The 24041-nt window shown below is 32.1% G+C and overlaps 1 protein-coding gene across 1 annotated transcript in view; it reads right to left on the bottom strand.

Moving 5' to 3' along the window:
- Positions 1-24041, bottom strand: part of C15 (homeobox protein C15) — a 55380-nt gene that overhangs the window by 3861 nt on the left and 27478 nt on the right. The window contains exon 2 of the mRNA XM_068769259.1: positions 22863-23091. Within this exon, the coding sequence (XP_068625360.1) occupies positions 22863-23091 (229 nt within the window). The remainder of the gene's footprint in view (positions 1-22862; positions 23092-24041) is intronic.

Here is a 24041-nt window from a genome sequence, read left to right as displayed (position 1 = left end):
CATCAAAAGATTTGTCGCGAGATCCGTTACTCAAGCCGCTAAAGTCAATCAAGTCGAACACTTGAATTTGATTTCCTTTGAATAAAATTTAAAAGTCTTCAATATCCATTAGGTCCATTTAAAGAATAATATTATAATATCAAACGATCAAGCCAATATTAAGACCTCTCGTGGATAGTCGAATACGAATATTAGACATGTTTCGAAACATTCTATGAAGCTTTCGAGTGAAATAAATAATGTCACGGGTCAAATCTCTCCTGGTAAAGTCCTGATGCTTAGATACTAGTAAGAGTCTTGAGAAGTTTATACACTGATAGCTGGGAGAAGCAATAACAGCTAACAAACAAAAAATCTTAATGTAAAATATGAATTAACTTCATAAGCGTGAATTAAATCATTCGATAATTAAGAGTCTAAAAGTACACACCAGTTTTGTAGTCTTTTATAAAGACAAAAATCAATAGTATTTACGTAGTAGGGTGTTAAATTTTAAATTTATATATATAAATTATATATAATTTATGTACATATATATATGTTACGCATCATATATTAAACCTCGTCGAAAATTAATTGTTAAGTATTTAAAATTTAACTATTATATATATATATATATATATATATATGTATGTATATATATGTATGTATATATATATATATGTATATATATATATATATATATATATATATATATATAGACGCCCACTGTGAAGCTCAGGCCTCCCTCGAAAAGGACTGTGAAGAAAATACTTGCCTTGCCTGGCGGGCGGGTTGGCGATCGCAATGTGGTATTATGGTACACAGAGGACGCTGCTGCTATACAATTAATGCACAAAGTGTGAAAAATACAAGTTTGTATATAGGGAATGTAACACGTGACTGCAAGATGATCGCAAGCCTCGGTCTACTATCGCTGGGCTACCACATCCTAAACATACGACCTGTACGAGACTCATATGTCTCGAAACAACTTAAGATTGAAAGCTAGAGCACTCGTGCGACTAGTTTTGTCCAAATTGGGATCATAATTACAAGAAACACAAATGTTACACGTTCCTGGAAGTGATGTTTATTTGTATTTACATATGTAATTTAAATTAGGTTGTCTAGTAGAGATCGCCCTCGAGCGATAAGATTTATATAGAGATACAAGAGGCGGTCTTGTATCTCTGTATAAAAAGTTCATTTTTTAAATTTATTATCTGTGGCTTACAATAAAGTTTAAATATATAGAATAAATAAATAAATTGTGTATATAAGCGCAAGCCTACAGTGTAGTCATCTGTTAAAAATTTGTTGCCAAACTTGACAATAACATATTTGTATTTTTTTATGAGCTCGTTTTAACTGGTCTATGTGAACACAGCTTTCTAATTTTCACGATTTCATTAGTGAAAGGGCGTTTTCAATCTGAGAGACAAAGAGTCACAATTATATTAATACTAACACACCATTGGTATCCATCGAATTTTGTATAAAATCGATCTTATAAAAATTATTACTTTATGGGTTACTTGTATCTATGTTATTTTAATAACGAAATTTCGAAATACGTATTATAATTAATAATATTTATTGATCATTTCAGAGTTTTATCTCTAAAAATTTTCGTCTTTATTTAATCTGAAGTACGTGTTTTTATTGTTTAAGGAATTGCATCTTTAATATTATAAAATTGCAAAAATATGTGAGCCTCTTCTTGTTTATCTTAATTTGCGTGAAATGGCTCTGGTTCTTAATATACGAACTTAACTCTTAGTGGCCCCAGCTTAAAAGGGGTGAACACACTTAGGCTAAGCGTATCTTTTCATTAAATATTAAATGAGGAAAGTAGAAGCGCTCTTGAACTTTAACTTTGGCGAGGAACCGGTGTCCCTGAAATTTATTAGAATACTGATATGTTGAAAAATTATAGTAATTTTACGACTATGTCACTTTTTTATAAAAAGATTTGAGTCTAAAAAAGTTATACAGCTTTATGGTTTAGATAAAAAATTAATATTATAAAATGTCTCAAAGTTTGAATTGAAAATTAATATAATATTATGTAGACGACTCGCAATATAGAGAGTAAAGAGAAATTTAATAATATCTGTAAGAATTATATTAACAATATATGAAATTTAACTGTTTTTTTTAAATATTATTTATATTTTTTACATTATTTAAATAAAAATGTTATTTATTTAAGATCGAATCTTTATGAATATATAGATTAATTTGTGACCCAGCTTTGTGATGGAGGGATCAGGTGAGCATGCTTTCGGTGTCACCTCGAGTTTCAATTGTATCGAGCAATAAAAATGACTGTAACGATAACCGCAGTGGCCAGTCACATGAAACATCTTTTCACGCATGGGTTAAAATTTTAAAAATGGAACGTAGAAAATAATGTTTTTATTATCTTTATCGTTATAATATTTATCACAAATATGCTATTGCTTATCCGGGTCAAAATTTTAGGTGTTTTTATCGTGTAACAGTAGTTCGTATATTGCTGAAATGGTTTTAAAGTAATTCCTCCGCTAACATTACCTTAATCTCAATCCACCCGTGGTCATTAATGCCCCTACCATAAGGTCGTACGTGAGCTGTTGTATCTCAATAATTAAGATAGCAGCCGAGTTCCCGAGTGGGCTCTTTAACAATCATTTGCATGTGTAGATATTCGAACAAGCTATTTGCATATTTTATAGTCCTATTATCAAAGCAATAAGGTTTAAAATGCTTTAATTAAAACGCAAATTAAGTGGAGATCGCAAATAAAGCTTTTAAGCGCATATCGTCAGTGTCCAGTGACCTAAAGAGTCTCAATTAAATAAAGTTTTTTTTTTATCTTTATCGAGAACTTTAAGGCAATGCCGCTGAAGCCAATGGCTAACGAATGAGGTGTTGTTTTACTTAAGCACTCGTTACTATATGTACTTTTTAAGTGGGAATGTTAATTGTTTTGAAGATGGAGCAGTTTTAAGTCCCGTTTTTCTTTTATTTATTTATGATTACAACTTTAAAGAGGTCTGCCGACATGAAACATACCATAGCCGTGATCGGGTCAAGTCAGACGAGTAAAGACGTGGAAGAGATTTAAGACTATTTTATATGCTAGGCATAGTACCTACTAAAATTCTTATTAAATTTATGGGAGTCTACCCTCTAGACCGATACGTCATCGATGAACACCGTCGCGTTTTATGTACGCAATGTATCAGCTATGGCAAAATATTAATATCAACTTTTCGTAGTCTCATACACTTCCATACAAAAATACGTTTTGGCTGCCACTATTACAGCCCTATTACCCTTTCTTCTTCATCCTTTAACCTTCATTTATATCACTATTATTATCATGGCAGAGTTTTTGAACAACTGTATCCACTAATTATAATGGTGCTTATATGATTATAAATTAATAATTAAAACCTTAAAATATACTAATCAGTGCATACTAGGCCAAAGAAAAAAAATTAAGTTACTAAAAATAGTAATATTGAACAAATGTTGTGCAATTTTTGAATTAATTTATGTTTAAAGATATAATATTTTAAAAGCAACATTGTCTTAATAATTTAGAACTATTTAGGATAATCAGAGGTAAAGATATTATTAAATTGTCAAATAATTATTGATATATTTTATAATTTATTTAATCTGATCAACTAATCCAACAAAAAAGTTTTAATTATATACAACGATACCTGAATTCTGAACGCAAAAACTTCGCGGATATAACTCAAGCTCAATTAAAACCGACACCGAGTTCAATTCCAAGTTAATTCATTTGTTGAATTCCAAATTCAAAGTTTCGAATGATATATGGCCACCCTCGGGCGGGTCTTTTCTCCTGAAACCGCCAAATTGCTGGGGCCTCGGTCCCTGCCGGAAACAATGAAAATTATAACTGAACAGCTGTTACATAACGAGTTGAGATGGCTCTTATTACGATGGCTGGGCTGTTAATGAATGATTGAACAAAGCGCTAAGTCTATTATCGCAGCGAGAACTTTATTAGAGCGGTTAATATAAGCGCCGTTGTCTAGTGATGGGCTTGGTTCATTTTTATACATAAGTGTTTAAAATTTTTTTGTAATTTTATTTCATTTAAAAACCATATTTTTTTAAACACTATTGCTTTACTGTCATTTATTGATTCTGCGGAAGAAGCCTTAAACTCTTTTACGAAACATAGTTTGAAGGCTCCATCGGGAGCGTCGGCTTGAGTGCTTTCAACACATGCATTATTACTGGATAAGGAGGCAGTGCTGTTCGGTCGCTTCAGCGGGGTCTCCATGGAGTGAGCAAGCACAAAAAAGCCTGAGAGGGGACCTCGGCTTTGGCAGTCACTCAATACTCATTAACCATTTCTCATCAAGCGCATCCGAGTGTGCTTGAATGATCATCCGCAAATGCGTTACGAATATAGTGAGTCATATTTGTCACACGGCTGTTGACGGATTAAATCATAGCAAATTAAAGAGTCGCTTCCACTTGACTATTTCAACCGGTCAATGTGAACACGATTTTCTAATTTAATAGGAGGTCTTATGTAATAATATACGAAATACGAAAACATAAGACATAACCAATATTTTTGTGTGTCCTGTATTACAAATCGCAGTAGTAAATCAGGATGCCGTATGCACTTTTAACAGTTTAGTTTTTAATTAATTGGAAATATAGCATGGCTAAGCGGAGTGAAAATACCGAGTCCCTGTTGTTATAGCAAGTTTATTAAATCAATATTATTCAATCCTGTAAATGAAATAATTAAGAGCGAGAGTAAATAGGTTCTTACTAGACAAATATGTCTTACAAATGAAGGCTAAATCATTAAACATCATATGACCTGAGGTCTTGTCTGGTTAAAAAAATATTTAATTAATAATTTCTTAATGTATGAAACTCGCCCGTATTTCAGTTTTATCGGTGTTGAATGAATCCTGAATTCATATTTTTTATATTAGTGTACTAAGGCCAATAACGCTATTTTTTAGCGTAAAATATTAGCGAAACTAGTAGAATTAAATTGAGCTGTCCCAGAGGCGAGGGTTCCAAACGCGTTGTGATATGAGAAGTCCGTTTAAAAATTCTGTAGAGCTTTTTGTCATCATTATACAAACATATTCTTAACAAAATAGTTCAAGCAACTTATTCCAAAGCTATGGTTATCAATTTAAAAATTCTTTATGTAATAAAAGCAGTAGAATTTTAAAAATTATGAATTTAATTTTATTGCATAGTGTATCGATAAAAATTATCTATGTACCAAGCACAGCACTATTCAGGCGGTGCGGCGTCGAGTCTTCATAATTAGATAAACTTTATTTGTACCTCGCAATTAAATTTCACTTAAATCAACAAAAACGTTGTTCGCTTACAATTAGAAATTTCTCGCCGATAATTTTGTTAATTGTCTACAAAAATGTAGAGATAGATAATTTTGTGAAATAAGGCTCAGATATATAGATACAAGAATAATTTTATTATAACTTGGAAGTAGATCCTAATTGGAAAAATATGATGATCACGTATATATAAAAAGATAAACCAGCTAGTGGGCCGCTCAAAACGGTGCCTTTGTGTATCTATGGCTTAAGTCCAGTAGTGGGCGTCCGACAGCTGAAATGGGAACGATTAATATTTCGTATGTATTAAAAAACGCCATAACATTAAAAAAAAAACAATTTAAAGGCAATTGTTATTGTAAATTTTTTTAAAACGTTTTTGAAATATACGGATTGATTATTAATACACCGTTTTCCTGGCTTCGATTAAAAACATAGTTTCAAAAATAACATCGAAAATTTATTTACAGTAAGGGCAATTGGTCGTTTATTTATTCAAGTCAACAGAATATTGTAGAAACGGTAATAAAATATTTCCCACGTTTTATATCATCGAACGAATATAAACGGCATCATCGCGATCACCGTTTATTGCGAAATAAATCGAAAGATAAAATAAGACAATATGCATATTCGGGATCAGATGCCGCGGACATTTTAAATTCAAATTTTAAAAAAGTCTCGTGGTTATCTTTATAGCCCATTCGCCAAAAACAAACGTGCTATGAAAAATAACGCGATAGTAATAGACGAAAGTGTGATTTATTAACGTATTTTTAAGATTAAACTTTTTGAATTTTAATTTTAGTAATGATTTAGTAATATACATTTGATTTAAATAACTTATCATGATTTGGCAATATTTGTGAAAAAAAAATAACATTGGTCTGTTCTGTTATTCGATTTCATATACTTAGCAGTGATATATACTTAGCTGTGTTTTTAAAAAGTGTGCTATTTCAGCATTGCCGACATCACAAATATACTTCCGATGATAAAAACACATTTCATGTGGTAGCCCAGCGGCAGAGGAACGAGACTTGCGATTGTAGGTCGCAAGCTCGCTTCTCGTGATACAATATTAAATAATCCACACTTTATGCATTAATTAAATAGGTTTGCCACTGTTGAAAATAGATTTCCAGAGAATGGACAACAGAGTCCTCTGCGTAACATAATAACTGCGATCGCCTACTCGTCTGCCAAGCTGACTATGGTTTATCTCCCCAAAGATATCTTTGGGAGAGGCTGATGCCTTGTAGGGGACTTCTATTGGCTGAAATGATGACAACATATCTCTAATACACATATTTACTCATAATCTTCTAAAATTCGTCTTACACCTTAATGTCTTGAGAAATCTGTATGCTTCAGCGATTCAAACTCATCCTCATACCGACGGTGCATCGTTATTTATATCCCTCGACAGGGGTTTATATATTTACATTCATCTCCAATAATTATTTTGAACAATCACTTGGCTTTTTACGATGCGGTTATGTTGACATTTACAATCATATCTACAGGAAACTATAATTTATTAACAGTGTGTTTTTATTAAAAATAAAAATGTTATAACTGAAAAAAAGTATTTAAGGTAACGTATTTTTTAATATTATTACATACATAACATTTTTTTCCTGGCGCAAAGTGAGATTAGTGTCGTTTGATTGCTGAAATCAGCCCATTGAGAATATTTAATTTATAAAAATATTACATGAATAATATAATAATTAATATAAGGGGATATTTTAACCTTTCATGATATTAAAAAGTAGCGTTGTTAATTCGCTATCATATAAGCTTTTTCAGTTAAAGTTTATTTAAAGTTAATTTTTAAGCCGGGAAAAAATCGAATTGCGACGACTAGGCTTTTTAAAGTCAAAAAGTTAAACGCCTAGCCGACAATTTCAAGGTGAGTCATCCAACCCTCGGAAATATCTCAATAGTGAGTGGTGACACCCACGAACATCCCCGAACTTTCACCAATTTGCTTCAAGATACGAGTGGTTCTTTTAGAGGATTATTCATGAGAATTAATTTTAGACGATTTTCAAAAACGTTTCTTGAAAAACGATTCGTGTTTTTTCAGAATCTCCAGATTAATAAATTAAAAACGAATATGCTTATGAAAGTTATAAATTCACAATTTCTGAGAGGGGGAAATAATGTCTTGGATTACAAAAAAAATAATTATCGACTATGTATTAAGCAGATAGGAATCTGATTTTAAAGTAGATGATGATAAAATGGTAATTTTTATGTTCTGAAAGACATAATGTTAATGAAGAGAAAAGAAGAACTCTATTTCGGTTTAATCCTATGTATGAATTTATTAGCATAATAATTATCTTAATCATACAGCGCAAATATGTACATCGTTGATTACTTTGATTTTAATTCAGTTATTCATTTTGTGTGCAAAGGAAAGGCTTTTCATACCATAGATACTATTCATTTTCAAGTTAAATATTCGAATCCAGCATAGCCATCAACTAAAGCCTGTCAATAGTTTCTATGTGCATCAGTATAGTATGCATTATTGTACAAGCTATATACGTTACGGTCTTAACTCTAATGGCAAACGAAGTTTAGCAATAAAAGACATCTTAATTAGTATAACCAGGTCGAATTTGAATCATCATTTCAGCCACAAAAAGTCCATTGCTAGACATTGCCCTTCCTATAGATTTCCAATAGGATCAGTTGGAAGCGGCCTCCATCCAACGACTTTCGACGACCTTCTTTGTGTTTCCTATTCCGTAGTCTCCACTCCCAAAAACTTACAACTCTAGCGGCTATCTTTAATTCATAATGATCTTATACGTGTGAAGATCTTACGCTGCGCTTGCCGATCTATGTTCTCCAATCCTTAGGGTCCTCAGACCTAAACGTTCAGCGGGCAATAATTCTACGCACAACGTGGTCTGCCCATGCCACTTCAACTTTTAATTGCCGGTTCACAGGCCTATGTCGGTTGCTTTAATTCCTTATTTGATTTCGTAGGAAACAAATCACTTTCTGTCTTTTCTATTTAGAAATCCTATAAAAAGCTCATTCTTCGCTCAATCGATAATGTTGTGGATAAATTAGATAGATTTCTCTGTCACATCTTGATTAAATCATTGACGGGATGAATTCAAAAACATCGAGAAAATAATTTTTAACGAGCTACATAATTAACTTGGAAACTTTAAAAATTATTGACATGTAAATATTTCAAATGACTATACTAATAATCACATTATTCTTGAATAATATCACAATTAGCAAATATATGTAGCTAAACGATTATTTTATTCATGCTGTACAAGCATTGGCTACCTGCTTCGCTTGCTTACCGGAAGAGAGTCCATTAGCAGAGAATATTTTCTGGCTAGATTTATTACATTGATGCGAATGGGAAACATTTATTTAGACTAGAAAGTTGCAGAACAAGCATATCAATCACCCGATTGAAAGTGTCATATAGCGGTAACGACAATGACGATATAGTTACCTCTACTTACTCAGGATTACTTACTTTGGAGCGTCATGTGTACAATTTATCTCATTCAGTATCATCAGTCAGGTAATTTATGTTACATTTTAATGTATCATAAAATGTTAATAATGACACGAAAATAAAAATGTAAATAATAAGGTTAGCACTTGAAATACAGATAAGCTTGTAATGCTTTTCTCTAGGTTTTATTAAATTTGTTACTCTTTCGTGTTCACGATATTACACACTATATTGTCTCTGTGCCTCTTCGTTAATATATATAATGCTTTTTTGGGTAATTAAAAAGCTTGGGAATGTATTGTTCGTTTACTGTAACCGTGAAAGTAACTACTAAAAAATTTGTCGGAGTTTGTTGTGGGTTCTTCCCTGGTAAGGGCGCGTTTAGTAGCTTTCAAGAATACCTGGTATAAAGGAGCTCAATCTTATTTTAGTTTTAATTGAATTTAATTCTTTTTTCATGTTTCACATGAGAAAGTACATTAAGACGTACACAAGTGGCAACTGTAAATTATAGTAAGTGGATAACCATATTAATAAATTAATAAATAAAATAAATAATGTGGCACGAACCCTGGATGTAGTTAAACTGGCTACCACTAAATCAATACAACAGCATCGTCATTTACATTACGGGTGACTATCAGATATAAAAATTAACATATTTCTTATAAGATCTTATCTCTTATCGTCTAAATTAATACAAGTTATCGTCTGTAGGCTAGAAATGGTATAACCAGGTACGAGTGAATAATTCCAAAAGCGGCATCTCCATCAGATGGTTATCTGTGTAATGACTTATGGTTATTTGCGGAACTGAGTTCATATAAATTGGCCATTGAGTTTTTGATACAAGACCATTTAGATTAGTAAATGTTTTTTTTTTAAATACGTTTTGTCATCTCTCTATAGAGAAAAGACCTAAGTGTTGCTAACTTATGTAATACACAATCAAAATCTTGCACAAACATTGCGACTGGACTATTATATGAAATCTGATGTGCCATATAAAATATAAAACTAGTTATTACATTAGCTTTGGCTCCCTAGAAACTGAATGTAATGGTGCTAGCTCACTAAAAGTGACACCTACGATGGCCATGACATCTTATAATATGGGACATTAAATAAGGCTTTTAATTTAAAAATTGGTTAGAAATTGATGTCTGGTCAGTGAGGTTGTGTTCCCTACAACGCGATGCTAAGATATTGCTTAGCAAATTTATTGAAAATAAAATTTGTTGTACAATAATGTTACTATGTTAAATGTCACTTTTATTCATACCGAAGCAAAAAGCACTTGAAGAGTGAACATATGAGTGCTTTCTAATAAGAATTTTTGAGGTGAATTAATGACCAACGGATTGGTAAATTAAGGTAGAAGCGGGTAGGCTGTGTTCGTCGCAAAACAGATAGTCGCTAGGTCATTATTGGTCTAGGGTGAACACCAAAGAACGGCAAACTCAGCGTAAGGCATTCATACACAAGGTGGACAGACGAGCTTGTTAAGGTCGATTGTAGATGCTAGACGCAGACCGCTTCCAACCAATCCTATTAGAAATCTATAAGAGAAGATTATGTCCACCGGTGGGCGTTCTTTGTTTGAAATCATTATAATGAATGCCTCTTGCAACTTAAAAGCTACCGCGTCATATATATTTTTGGTCTAACTACAATTTAAAGTTGTACCATACATAAAACATTAGCAAAGATATTTTAAAACATTTTTATTAAAATCACCAGTCCTAAAAATTCAGTAGCCGTCAATCAATAAACATTCTTACAGCTCGCTACAGTTATCAAAACGATCCAATAAATCCGAGGAACGTTTTAAAACTCGGAACTTCTTGTAAAGTTTTACATTATAAATGAAGCGATGGAATAAATAATAACTTCAAAACGTTGCCTTTTAAATGCTTCAAGAAACGATAAAATGAAACAGCATTTTTAAAAATAATTTAGATATCTAAATGTCTTATAATAAATCTCTATAGACCATCAAATGAATGTAAATTTGTCTACTTTTCTGTCCTAAATATTTTAAATTATAATGAACGACTATCGTTTTTATGATTAAGATTAGATACGCTACGCTTGTCGGTTCGTGGTCACCACTTCAGAATAGTAGTGACATTTAAAAGGCAAATGACAAATTTTGCAAACAACTATTGCATGCACTCGGTTAACAAGGCAAAAATTATAGAATAATAGTAGCCAAAAAGCTAAAAATCTGCAATATTACAAGGCTATCAAATCTCATTTTTGTTTTTTAAAGTACGACAACATTAAACAAAAATAAAACGAGGATTTCTATTCCGAACATCAAAGGCCTAATAAAAGTTAACAACTCTAACACATTTCGCCTCATTGCTTCCTCCGACACGTCGCGCCTTACCCTCCTATCAATCGGTAAAAGGATTTGCTGCTTAATTTCTAAGGAGACAACCTACAAGCAACAATTATCCCGAAGACATTCAATACGCACCGAAACAAAACGACGTAACTACAACACTCGAGGTAAACAATTTTCTACCTTAACATGGTGGTCAATAGACTCAATTCATCGGCGCTTAATAAATTTTGTGTATTCCAATTGCATCGAACTGTGAACAAAAGTAGACTCTTTGCTGTACAAAATTAGAACGTTAATTTCGTGAACTATAAAATATAAATACAAGGGATATTAATATTCACTTACAGGGGAAAAGAATTACGGAAGGAAAATGAAGCAGGGTCAGTAAATAAATAAGGCGTAGTCCCTCCGACTGTTCCTATTGGCGGGGTACATTGCGTGTTAGATTAGTGTACGGTGGCAATTCGATTTGTCGACTGTCGAAGTAGCGGCCAAATGATTTCAGGGCAATCACTGGAGCCTTAGTAACTGTAAATTGTTGGCGGAAGGTCTTCGATGAAGATTTCTATTCATTAACGAAAAACCTTCGAGAATTTGTTAGTTATTGTGAATTTGTACGTTGTTTGCAACGTTATGCATAAATATATTCTAAGAGTTTTCGTTTGAAAATTCCTCACTGTAAATATCGCTATAAATTTATAACAATTTTAATGTAAATATTCATGTAAAATTAGTTTTAATAACAAATTGATGTTTTTTTTGGTCACAGATATAACAGCTTCATGAAGGAGATATACACTACGTAAACATGACATTAACATTTCAATTTTATTTTTACATTTAAAATTTTGAATTACTTTGACTTGTGTGTGTTTTTACCAGCGATAATTTATATATATTTATCACTGAAAATATGCCATAGGTTATGTATAACATAATCATAAACAAGAAAGAATTACCAATCATTTATTTTATAATTTTGTGGAACTATACTTGAAAGTCAGTTGGCACTCAGGTTTTTAAAAATATTAAGAGATGCTTAAGGTGTAAGATACTGTTGTGACCACAGTCAAACCATACTCTTATATAAATGTGATAAAAATTAATTTCAGCTCATTTAGTATTCATAAAAACAAACAAAATATAAAGGCAACAACACTGGAAGCATCGCACTTGTATTCAAGAGAACGTTCACGAAATCGTCCATAAAATAAACTCAAGAGCCCGCTGTAAAAGTCACAAAAATAAGCAATAAAGCAAACGGGCAACAATGCATGTAAAAAGTCGACCGTCCGTCTTTCCACCGCGGTAATAATTGATGAATCAAACTGCCGAGTTGTGTTCTTCATACAATATTGATCCCCCTACCTACCCCGTGTTGCCGCCTGCCCCATGTTCCAACACCGTACACATATATATAAATAAATACGTCTGTGTGTTCACTTAAAGCAATCCCCAGAACATCGTTGACGAAACGACTTGCCTTTGTATTTGATAGCGTTTCAATTAATCAGATACGGAAAATCAATCGAATAAAAATAGATAGGTTTTTGGGAATAGACTAGGAGTCTAACATACAAATCATATTTATATCTTTAAAGGAGAAAGTTATATACTACTTGAGAAATATGTGTTTTTTTGTTAAAGTTATCTGGTCAAGTTTTTATTATGGGATTTTGCTAGTATCACCACAAGTTGATAAAAACCATAAACTCTAATTATAGATATATAATACATCTCTTTTGGAGAAGTCTTAACATATGGATACCTCTATCTTAACCTAAATCACATATGGCTGTGGAACATAGGCTTTGATAAAATAACGCGGAGAACAACTTGAAAGATGTCAAAGAGCTATGAAGAAGAGTATCCTAGGAATAAGGGTTACAGATAAAGTTAGGAGTACAGATAAAAGGAGTCAAACATATCTAAAGGAAGTCCTAACACGTAATGATCAACTCGAATATAGATCGACTCGGAGATACATAGGTTATATGCTTCGAAGTAAGGTAAAAAAAATTAGCTAAAATGCGACAGGCTGGTTTACCAGGGATGGTCTTTGGATTAGGGGCCGTAAGGAAAGAAGATGAGAGGACGAACTCAAATTAACGTCGGGTCTCCTTTGGCATGCCATAAGGCACACCGAACATAAAGAACATTAATTAAAATTGTGACTGTTAAAGGAAGAATAAAAGACTAAATAATTAGTACAATACGAGATTAATCATGTTATTATTTAACATATCAGGAAAGGTTCTTAATATTTATTGTAGAAGAAAATAAGTACGTATTAACAATTTATGTTTAATATTGAAAATATTATAAACCGTGTTAAATGAACTTTCTTATGTGTACCGCATTCAAAATAAAAAAATATACGTTCATTTTATGTATAATACGTGACAATTACAGATAAACATGTCGAAGATGGACATATCTTTTATTTAAAACCTGTCGGCAGCTTATCTATGAATACAATGAGATTGATTGCGTCGAATAGGTGTGGATGTTAGCGGGTCTATTGTTCCCGTATCCCATTCAGTACTTTCATTTACAAGTGAGAAGTATCGAACGAGCCCATATCCCGATATATCAATGTTTTTTTAGGTCAACCAATATTCAACGAATTCTAGTAGAACAGTGATGTATCTACTCCACTAAAGAAGATAAAGGAAGTGATGTCCAAGTTGTAGTATAGAACTCTTACTGTGTAACGGCAAAAATTATATTTTCTTAACTTTTATAGGCTTAAACTTTTACATAGTTTTAGAATAGGTCAGTATTTATTTCGTCATGTCTAAAAAAATCATGACGATTCTTTACGTCGCAAGAAAAATACAAAAAAGAGCCCAATTCGTTTAAAAATGTAATCTGATTATGCTTCCTTATAATGGCATCCTCATCATAAAACTATGTTCGCTATTTGCGCGATTCAACCTTATATATAATATATAAATATATAGTTGTGCATGCAAGCGCGTAGAAATGTGGTACTATGCAAGATGTGGGAACAGAAAACGTGTTCTTTTGTTGTCGTCGTTTCAGTCGATACATCACCACTGCATGTTGCAATTCTATATAATTAACGCTCAATGTGTGGATTACATAAGATTGTATCCCCATAATCGAACCCGCTATCTATGATCGCAAGTCTCAGACTTCTACCGCAGTGCTGTATTTACGAAAGATATAATACATTTTTATTAGCTCTATAATCTCGCCACCAACTGCGCCTCTCAAAAGGGGCAATGATTTTTATAGTAGATGACAGTTTCAAGAAAAGAAAATCTACCATTATTTATTGTACGAGTATGTTCTCATATTACATACGAACGTATGTACATCAGCAATAATAATTTATGAAAATAAATCTAATTTACAGACCATTTTTCCAAGGAGTTGAAGTATTATAGTTGACTATGTTTTTTTCATATTGTCTCATTTTTTTGTTATTAAATGTTATGCCTAATTATGACATGATTTCATTTGCTGGTTCGATTACAATCACAAGTACTTGTCACTAAGTAATTCCTATTGTGTGTATTAAATATACGGGATTGTTACTGCTCACAAATAAGTTTTCTGGGGATGGGTATCAGCATTCTGTACATACCGGAATATCTATGCAGGGACATAGCCCTCCATAGTTATCTTAGGAGAAGATCTATGCCGTGTAGTGAGAGTCTATGAAAGCAGAAACTACGACGGCCTTGACAGGTTATGTTCGCCTTTTTAAAGGTTTTTTACAGCATTAACCAATCATTCTGGATATTAAAACTAAAACATACGAAAGGTATACAAAAATAACAGTAGAAAATATTTTCCGTATTATTGAAACCACTTGATTTTTTTGGTTTTTACCAAAACTTCTTGTCTTCATTCCAATACCATATATAATCTTCATATTATTCGGAATTGATAAAAGTCATCCATTTATCATAGATAAACACACCATTTTATTCGTGCCCAAGCAATCAATATAACTTGACATTTAAATTAATTTTATCGAAAATTTTAGTCTACTGTCGCCGAGGTTCGAAAGTTACGTATTATATTGAAAAAAACATATATACATATTTAAGAGTACACATTAATTATGACGCGAATTGGAATAGATAAATAATAATTTTCAGATTGAAAATTAATTAATCGTTAAAATAATCTATAATTTAAATATTATGCAGAGTAGAGCATTAACATTAATTTAGTTTCGCAATGTCGAACAAATTGGAAAAACACTGTGCATACAAGGTGATGTTAAACAACTTACAGTATATACCTATAAATAATACTTGCTTTTGTCCCTATGTCTGTAAATAGCTTCGGCAAGAATCAAATTATCGTATTAGACAAACTCTATCCTTTTTCCAGTCAGATAAATATTTACGTCTGTATAACATTCCATTGACCATGTTCGCATAAAATTCAATTGATACCAACCTCATAATTTATATGTACAAGTTAAGTTTGATCGTAAATGTTCAAGCATCGAAATCCACATCAAATTTTATCGTTGATTTTTAAGTATTACCCGTAAAATTTAATTGACAAATGAACGGTTTATTGTTTTTTTTTTCCAAAATTAAGTATAAATATTAACGTTTTTAAATTGCTTTCTGTCAGAGATGTAATTTCTCAGTGTTCCATGGAGTCGTCACTCTGGTACGACGCCTGGGGCTGAAGACCGAGTAGGTTTACGGAGACCTCTATCTTACAATTTATTGGCGTTCATTTGCAGCAATCAGACTCCACGTTTGATTGAACTACATTTTAGTTGATTTTTAAATAAATCTCGTTTAAGATATTCTAGTTTTTGCTATACCAAACATCTAAACGTTCTTTTTGACAGCTTAGGATGACATCGAAAGTCAAGTCGAACAAAAAGTACAAGAAAACTTTTTACAGTACTTCAGTCTAAAAGATCAGTGACCAGATGTATTATTAATTGCGTGATAGGGCTTGTTCGTAAATATACTATCAGAAGAATTTATTCTAGTCACTATCGTGTACTTTGGTCAACTCAATGAAACGAGAGAATCAATAATTAAACGAAAAATTTTGTATCTCTTTGTGTAGTAACAAACATTCACCATTTCCCTAACCTAGTCAAGGATATATTAACAAAACAGACTTTTAAAGAAAAATAAATAAACATCCGAAAATATTTGTAAACATTCGTAAATATCTGTTTAGTGTCATGTGCAGTTTTTAAACAATGGCTTTTTAGTACAAATTATAAGAAAAGTATTTTTTATGTTAGCTGATAAAGAAACGGTATTTTGATAAAACAAATAAAAACGCATTTTGTGAGAAGTATGGAATATGAAGGTAAATAATTCAACCAACACAAGTTGTTCAAACTACAAAGATTAAGCTTTTAAAATACAAAACCGTGTTCAAGCCTGCATTTAAAACATAAGACGCGTGTTATTTTAGGCCAATGTTTCCACTAGATACATCGCTTTAGAAACTGGAACACAATATTGATTGGGCGGTAAAAATAGTTGCCGAGGTAGCTGGCATCATCTACATGTTAAAGAGGCTCAATAAAAATTACTCTTTAAGCAGCTGTTGTTGACGCAATAACTAAGTGTTATTAATACAGTGAAATATAATGTCTAGATACCTAACTGATCAAATCTTGAAAGACAAAAGTCTTGTCTCTTTTCTTGGTGTTGATCGTCATTTCAGTTGTAAACGCCCATTTCAAAGCCTTCCCCAAAGATATCTATGGGAGATATATTATAATCGCCGCGCTAACCAGACAGGTTGGTGATCGCAGTGTGGTATTATTGTACGCCGTTGCTCATCCTCTGGTAATTTATTTGTAAGCAGCGGCAATCCTATACAAATAACGCACAAAGTGAAACCTGCGACCTGCGATCCCAACTTTACTGTTGGGCTATCACTGCTCAACGTATGTCGGTCACTATTGCTTTATTGGCATTTACAGATTCCGCAGGTTGGAGGGGGCAGGGCGTTGATAGTGCTTTGGATAAAAGCTAGTGAACTAGTAAAGATTGTGGGCTCACTGGGGAGTCTTGGCTCGGGTACGTACTACTTTATTACCGGATTTGAGAATCATGTTCACAGTGACCACATAATCATCATCATAATTTCAGCCATGACCTTGACAAGGTTGACTATTTACCTTTTAGTGGACTTCATATGCTGCAATTACCGGTTTGTGATCTCTCATCCAAATCACCAACCCAACTCCAAAAACCTTAAGGCCAAAGCAGCCATCTGATCTGCTACATGGCCTTGTTACTTATTTTTAATAAAATTATAAGTCTTACATAGTAAAAGGGATAGTTAGACTACTTGCATTCAGCACCATTAAAGGGTATATTAATCAAACACACGAAACTCTATCGGCCCTAGTCGGACCTCGTTAGGACGATCCAACTTTTAATAATAACAACAAAATAAGCCGACGATAAGCCGCCATTAACACAGCTGGTTAATACAAAGAGACGTCTGATAAATCGACCGGACTTAATACCGAACCTCTTTTTTTATTTACATCGAATAAATAGGCTTTCATTTTTAAAGTTTTGCTCTTTTCAACGGTGAAATCGAGTTTAAGCTGATACGTCTTTTAATGTTATTTATAATTATTGTGCAATCTGCACGATTAAGCGGTATTAAAGAGATATTACTTTTTTTCTTTATTGTTTTTTCTTAATTATCCTCTTTGTTTTATTTTAAAATTAGAATCAGAAGTGATATGAGCACGCGTTAATTAGCTACGATGAAATAAAAAAATTGTGTCATCATTATCTTTTCAGTTACAGGATGTCCATAAATAGACATGAATTTTTAGCGTTTTCCGAGGACCTTAACAAGGCCATACTGTATAATCTTGCCCTTATTAAATAAACTATTTATTAATATACATTAAAGTAAGTAATTGATAATTGTAACTCGAAAGAATTACGCTTTCAAGTAACTTATTACTTTAAATAATATGTACGTGACATTTTACAGCAAGTTGAAATAGAAATATATGTAGATATCAAAATTGTATATTTATGATACCGACAGCATAACTTTGTATTTTCTCTTTATATTTGTGAAAACTTCTTAATCGCCTTCCTATATGATCCCCTATTATTATTTAAATCTAACTGTAAGAAAACAATATAAATAAATTAATAAAAGTTAATAAGAAAAGAATAATCCAAATAAGTCTCTTCTTTATATAGAATCATTATTTCATTATATCTGTACTATTTATAGGAAAATGCTTGTTATTCGACAACTTTAGATAAATACAAAGAATAATTATTTAATTATATTTAAATAGATAATTAGTCTGCCATTTTGAAATTTATTTGCTTTAATGATTACATTTTGTACATAAATTTTCTTTTATAATTAAGCATGTTATAATTAAATTTTATTATTAAATAATATTATTAAACATTATTACACAGATAAAAAATCATAGAGATAATCAGACGGTAGATCACGCGCCATTTTAAGAAGCCGAACGATGTTTTTTTTTTTCTTTTGTTATTTATAATAAAAAGCGGTGGCATGGCGCCGCGTATCGAGCCACGCGTTATCTGTCCCGAACACAAACAGCACTTGTCCATTAGAAGTAATCGTCGATGCCACCAACACGGCCTCATTGTCTCGCGCTTTACGAACTGGATTTTCGTTACGTGCTCTTTATATTTTGTGTTCTGAATTCAATCGTGTTTATTTGTCAAATCACATTTAAAAACATTTTGACTATTTTTTTAACGATTTAATAAAAATTTCGTCGATTTAAAAAGGTTAGATTTAATAGGTGGTTAGTTTTATGGAATAAATCGCGTTCTGATAAAATCGCCATTAATACTACATTTTTTTGCCTGTTACATGCGATTTGTTTCTATATAGCTACTGTTGATGTACAAAATCAAGTAAATATAAATAAAAAATATATAAGTCAATGTGATCCCGTAAAGTTGTCTAATTGTTGAAAATTGATTACAGTAATTATGTTCAGAATAGACACCTATTCATCAGTGTTAGTCCAGCGGTAGAGAACTAAGACTTATGATCGCAGGTCGCGGGTGCGATTCCTGCGATAAAATGTTATATAATTAACGCACTCTGCATTAATTACATAGGATTTCCACTGTTCACAAAAAAAATTCCAGAGGATGGGCGAGTATCGTCTTCTATGTACCACAACCAAACTGCGTTCACCCACCAGTTGGCCAAGAGCGGCGATTATTGTACATATAGATACATCTTATGGCTATAGGCTTAATCACTGCTTATTGAGCATCTATGGTCTGGAACGACGAAGTGGAATTTATAAAAAATTGGTTATATTATACCGAACACTCACGGTGCAATGTGTTAGTAAGGTACAATGGCGACTTACTAGTTAGCGGTTTCATCCAGAATACCTTTAGTCGAACAAGAATTTTGTTAAAGTCGGTTTCGTTTTTTTTATTTATCAAACAAAGTTATCTCGCAAAATATACCTCTAAAAATTTTGCCAATAGATGTTAGCCTACAAAAAATAGTTTATTTTAGTAATATTTATGGCACTATACCAAAGGGGCTACTTTTACGTGATAATATTGCTTATGACGACACAGTTTTTGTACAGCGCAAGCCGATCATGTAATATATAACGAAACGTGAAATAAAAATTATGACTACACGTAGATTACATAAACGAACACTATCTGGCCATATGGGAATAGTTACAAATACGAGTAAAATAGCGATGTATATTATATTTGCAAAACAACCTTGTCACACGTTTGCATCGACTCTTTTAAATTAGTTAGGTATGTTATTGGTAGGCAACGGTATACGCTTTTACAATAAACATCTATGTAATTCTTAATAGAGCCTTATTTGAAAGAATTACCATATATCAAAAAGTGTTCACTTTATTTATATTGAATTCATCAAACAAGAACTCTTATACAAGTACAGCAATATATTAAAATCTTTTAAAGTAACTGACATAGCCTAGCGGATTGGTAAGTTGACAATTGCTAGATCATATAACTCGCAGAAGATAGCTGTTTGGACCTTAATATTCTGGAGATAAGACCACGAACCGACCTATGCAGCGTGCCCACAAGGTGGACAAACGACTATGTTATAGCCGTTGGAAGACGCTGTATGCCGGCGGCTTCTAATCAGTCTAAATGTAAATTTATTGGGGGGTGTATACCCAGCAGTGGACTTCCAATGGCTGAAATGATGATGATGATGTATAGGTAGTTTAAGGTAGATAATAATATGAAAGTCAAGGCTATATTCTATATTCTAATGTTGCTGGGCGCTGTTAGCCGTTTTGGCTTTTACAGCTTCATCGGACTCAGGGCTCGCGGATCCGAAATCCGCGAGCTAGTAAACTGAGCTAGTAAGCTAGTAAACTAAAAAAAAAATCTACGTCAAGGTCGCGGGATGTCATTATATACGGGTAGCGCAAGACTCTACTTGCAGAGAGTGTTCATCAGCTGACATAATGATAAACAATATGAATATAATACAACATAATTTTATCTTAATAACTTTAACAAAAAAGTTTTAATTAATGTAACATTAACACTTTTATTTAATTATGCTAATGTATACAATGTAATATTAATTATAATTAGCAGTTATATTAGAGGTAATGGAGTATAGTTAATATTTGTTAATTTACGTATTAGTTTAACATAAGGATTGCGTGTTATTAGATAAATATCAATATTAATGTTATTAAGGCCTATTAAATTCAAACGTCCGTTTAATTATTAGACAGGTAAAGTTACAGCTGATTTATCGGAGGACGGCTATCGTGAATCTGTCGCGAGGAATGAATATTAAAACAAGTCTTGTCAATTAAGAACTTATAATCATCGATGTATTCAACATTATTGATTGCGTGTTATTAATTTAAATTTTTGTGCCAAAAAGAATTAAAAATATGTATCGGTCTGATTCTTTATTTTAAGATGCTTGAGGATTCGTTGACAAAAATATAATTTATACCACTTTTAAAATTATAATATACAAATTGTGACAATTCCTAGAGGCGGTCTCAAAATTTTAATCACGGGGTTGTTAAGAAAATTTATTACGAATCAATATATTCAAAATAAATGATATATTCACATATATCTAGATATACTAGATATGTGTAATTAAGGTTGCAATAATTATTAACATATATTAATAAAATCAATTAGATAAATATATTTTAAATTAATGAATTTTTAATATATGGAATAAAAATCATCGAAATTTCTCAAAAACATGCAAATATTTTTATTTAAAAATTCACTCATTTTCGACCATTGAATAGTCGGAAAAAAGTAAGGAATTACATTTTTGTAGTACATTCAGTTTAATTACATATTTAACGTCGTCTCTAATGACTGTATATATCCATTATTAGCTGACCTGTCTACACAGGAAAAGGTTTAGCAATTGAAGATCTGTCTACCTGGTCGTCTGCGGTGCCAACACTTATCAACCAATGTCCGTCGACAGGAACACGATAGGGGCAAACTGTCATTTAGGTAAGATCATTGTTATAGTGATTTTCGTGAATGTTTTAGAGAAATTTGCTGATAAAGTAATGGCGCCTGACAAAGCTACATTTTTTTTAAATATTGGCCAATCGCAAAATTACACCGTATTGTGAATTTAAAAGAAGAAACTCGATTTTCAATAAAAAAAACTTTCAAATCACAGCCATTGTGTAGGTTACAATGTCATCGCAAATATTTATGCTATGTCAGATTTTTCTATAAATATTACCGTGAAACGTTGAAAGCCCACGCGCCTGTCGGTTTTCTAAATTGGTTATGTTTATTAATTAATATTATTATCACCACAGAATCATTTACAATGACTGTATATTGACAATATACGCCATGAGAAGGCATTTTTCTAGGAATGCTGCTTACAACTCAGCGTGTTCTGACTGTTCTTAATCTGTTATTGAAATATTTAATAGAGGCAGTAAAGAAATGAATGCCATGATTCAAAACAAGAAAACAATAACTGAAAATTTTAATATCATTCTAAAACATCCCAGAAACTGATAGTTAATCAGGTAATAAGTAGTTTTTTGTTCTCGTTACTAAAATTATTTTTTGTAGCTTTTTTAGAAACTCCTCGCACCTTTTACAATTGTAGCCACGTTAATATAGTAACGTCTGTTATTAATGTATACAATAAACTTTTACACAATTTATCCTTCTCACGAATCCGATTCCAATCCAATTTCCAATCTAATTTTTCTATTCAAAGCGTCTAACAAACTCTCCTTGGAATAAGTAAGTTAGCAAATCATATCGTCGTTATGTATACATTATGTCCTCCTATTTATATATGTGTTTATTTGAAATTAGATAATAAATATTATAATTATTATGTACTCGTATATATGTATAGAATTATATACGTTCCGTATTAATTTTACATTACGACGTTTTTACCTACCTATTTGATATCTTATGCTTTTTTGTCTCACGGGATACCGTTCTGTTTTGGAGGCCAAGAAAGCGTTCTCTTTACGGCTAAAACTCCACGGTCTGCTATAACGGCCTTTGTCATAACCACGGCAACGTTTTCTCATCGAATTACATAAAATGTCCAAGGTTTTAAAGAAAAATGAAAATCTTAATGTGAAAAAAGGAACTCTCACCTCCATTTTGTTCTACGGTTCTGAAACCATGTTTTAACTTGCGCGTCGGTCATCTTTAGGGTCTTCGCCAAGGAGGCGCGTTCAGCCGATGCGAGGTACTTCTGCTTGTGGAACCGTTTTTCCAACTCGGCTATCTGCAGACGGGTAAATGAAGTCCTCGGTTTCTTTCGTTTAGGTGGTGTTCTGTTCTGGTAGGGATGGCCGATCCGCCTCGTGATGGGAAATGATGCTGGGGAAAACAATAATTACAATAATTTAATAATTTTAATTAACGTTTTTATTTCTATAACAATAGAATTACATCGAAATCTGCTGCTTAACAAAACACTCTAAGGTACACCAGGTACAGTTTGTCTCTTAGAGTGAATTAGGTTTTACATACATTGGTTGTACATTTTGAACTAATACGCAGCATTAGACAATATTGAAAGAAGATTATATAAACATAAAGATCTATGTACAAAAGATTAAAACCTATCTATACTATGGTATGGTGCAAAGATTTAAATAAAAATCATGCTTGATGCTTTCAATAAACTTTCGATATGGTCGGGACTAATTTATCAGTTCTTTTGTGATTGTATTTTTAGCTTAAAAAATAATTTAAATAGTAAATTTTTGGAGGTCTAAAAATCACCATAAATAAGGCTGATGCTAAGAACCTGAAATTCTTTGAAACCGTGGTCGTGGGAAACTGAAATTTGCCTTTTTAAAACGACCTTTATACCAGTTATCCGGGTTTTGCCAAGCCTGGAAGGTGCAATGTTGTCTTTTAGGTAATTTGTTTTAAAAAAAATAATTCAAGCGAACGGCCAGTCACTAATATATATTCTTATATATATATATATATATATATTGTATATATATATATATATATACAAATTGATATGGTTATAACGCGTAATAGAATTAATAGTCGCAAACTATATTAAATGAATTGCTAGAAAGAAAATAATTTTTGGAATTTTAGATGAGTCAAATAACTAATTGAGAATGAGTAACTTTTACGCAAAAAAAAAGTTTATTTATTTGTTTCAAATAGGCACGTCAACAGCAATACATGGATATAAGTTTACAATAGTTCATTTAAGAAAATACAAAATGAATCATGCTTGACTATTGTAAGCGAATACAGTCTTAATTATGCTTATATTTTAACTTTTATATCTGAATAATACA

Source organism: Battus philenor, unplaced genomic scaffold, assembly GCF_028537555.1.
Source record: "Battus philenor isolate CCGP_79_NKW_IND1 unplaced genomic scaffold, ilBatPhil1.0.hap1 SCAF_28, whole genome shotgun sequence".
NCBI lineage: Eukaryota > Metazoa > Arthropoda > Insecta > Lepidoptera > Papilionidae > Battus > Battus philenor.
Note: the sequence above shows the minus strand (reverse complement) of the source record. Positions and strands in the feature narration are given on the sequence as shown.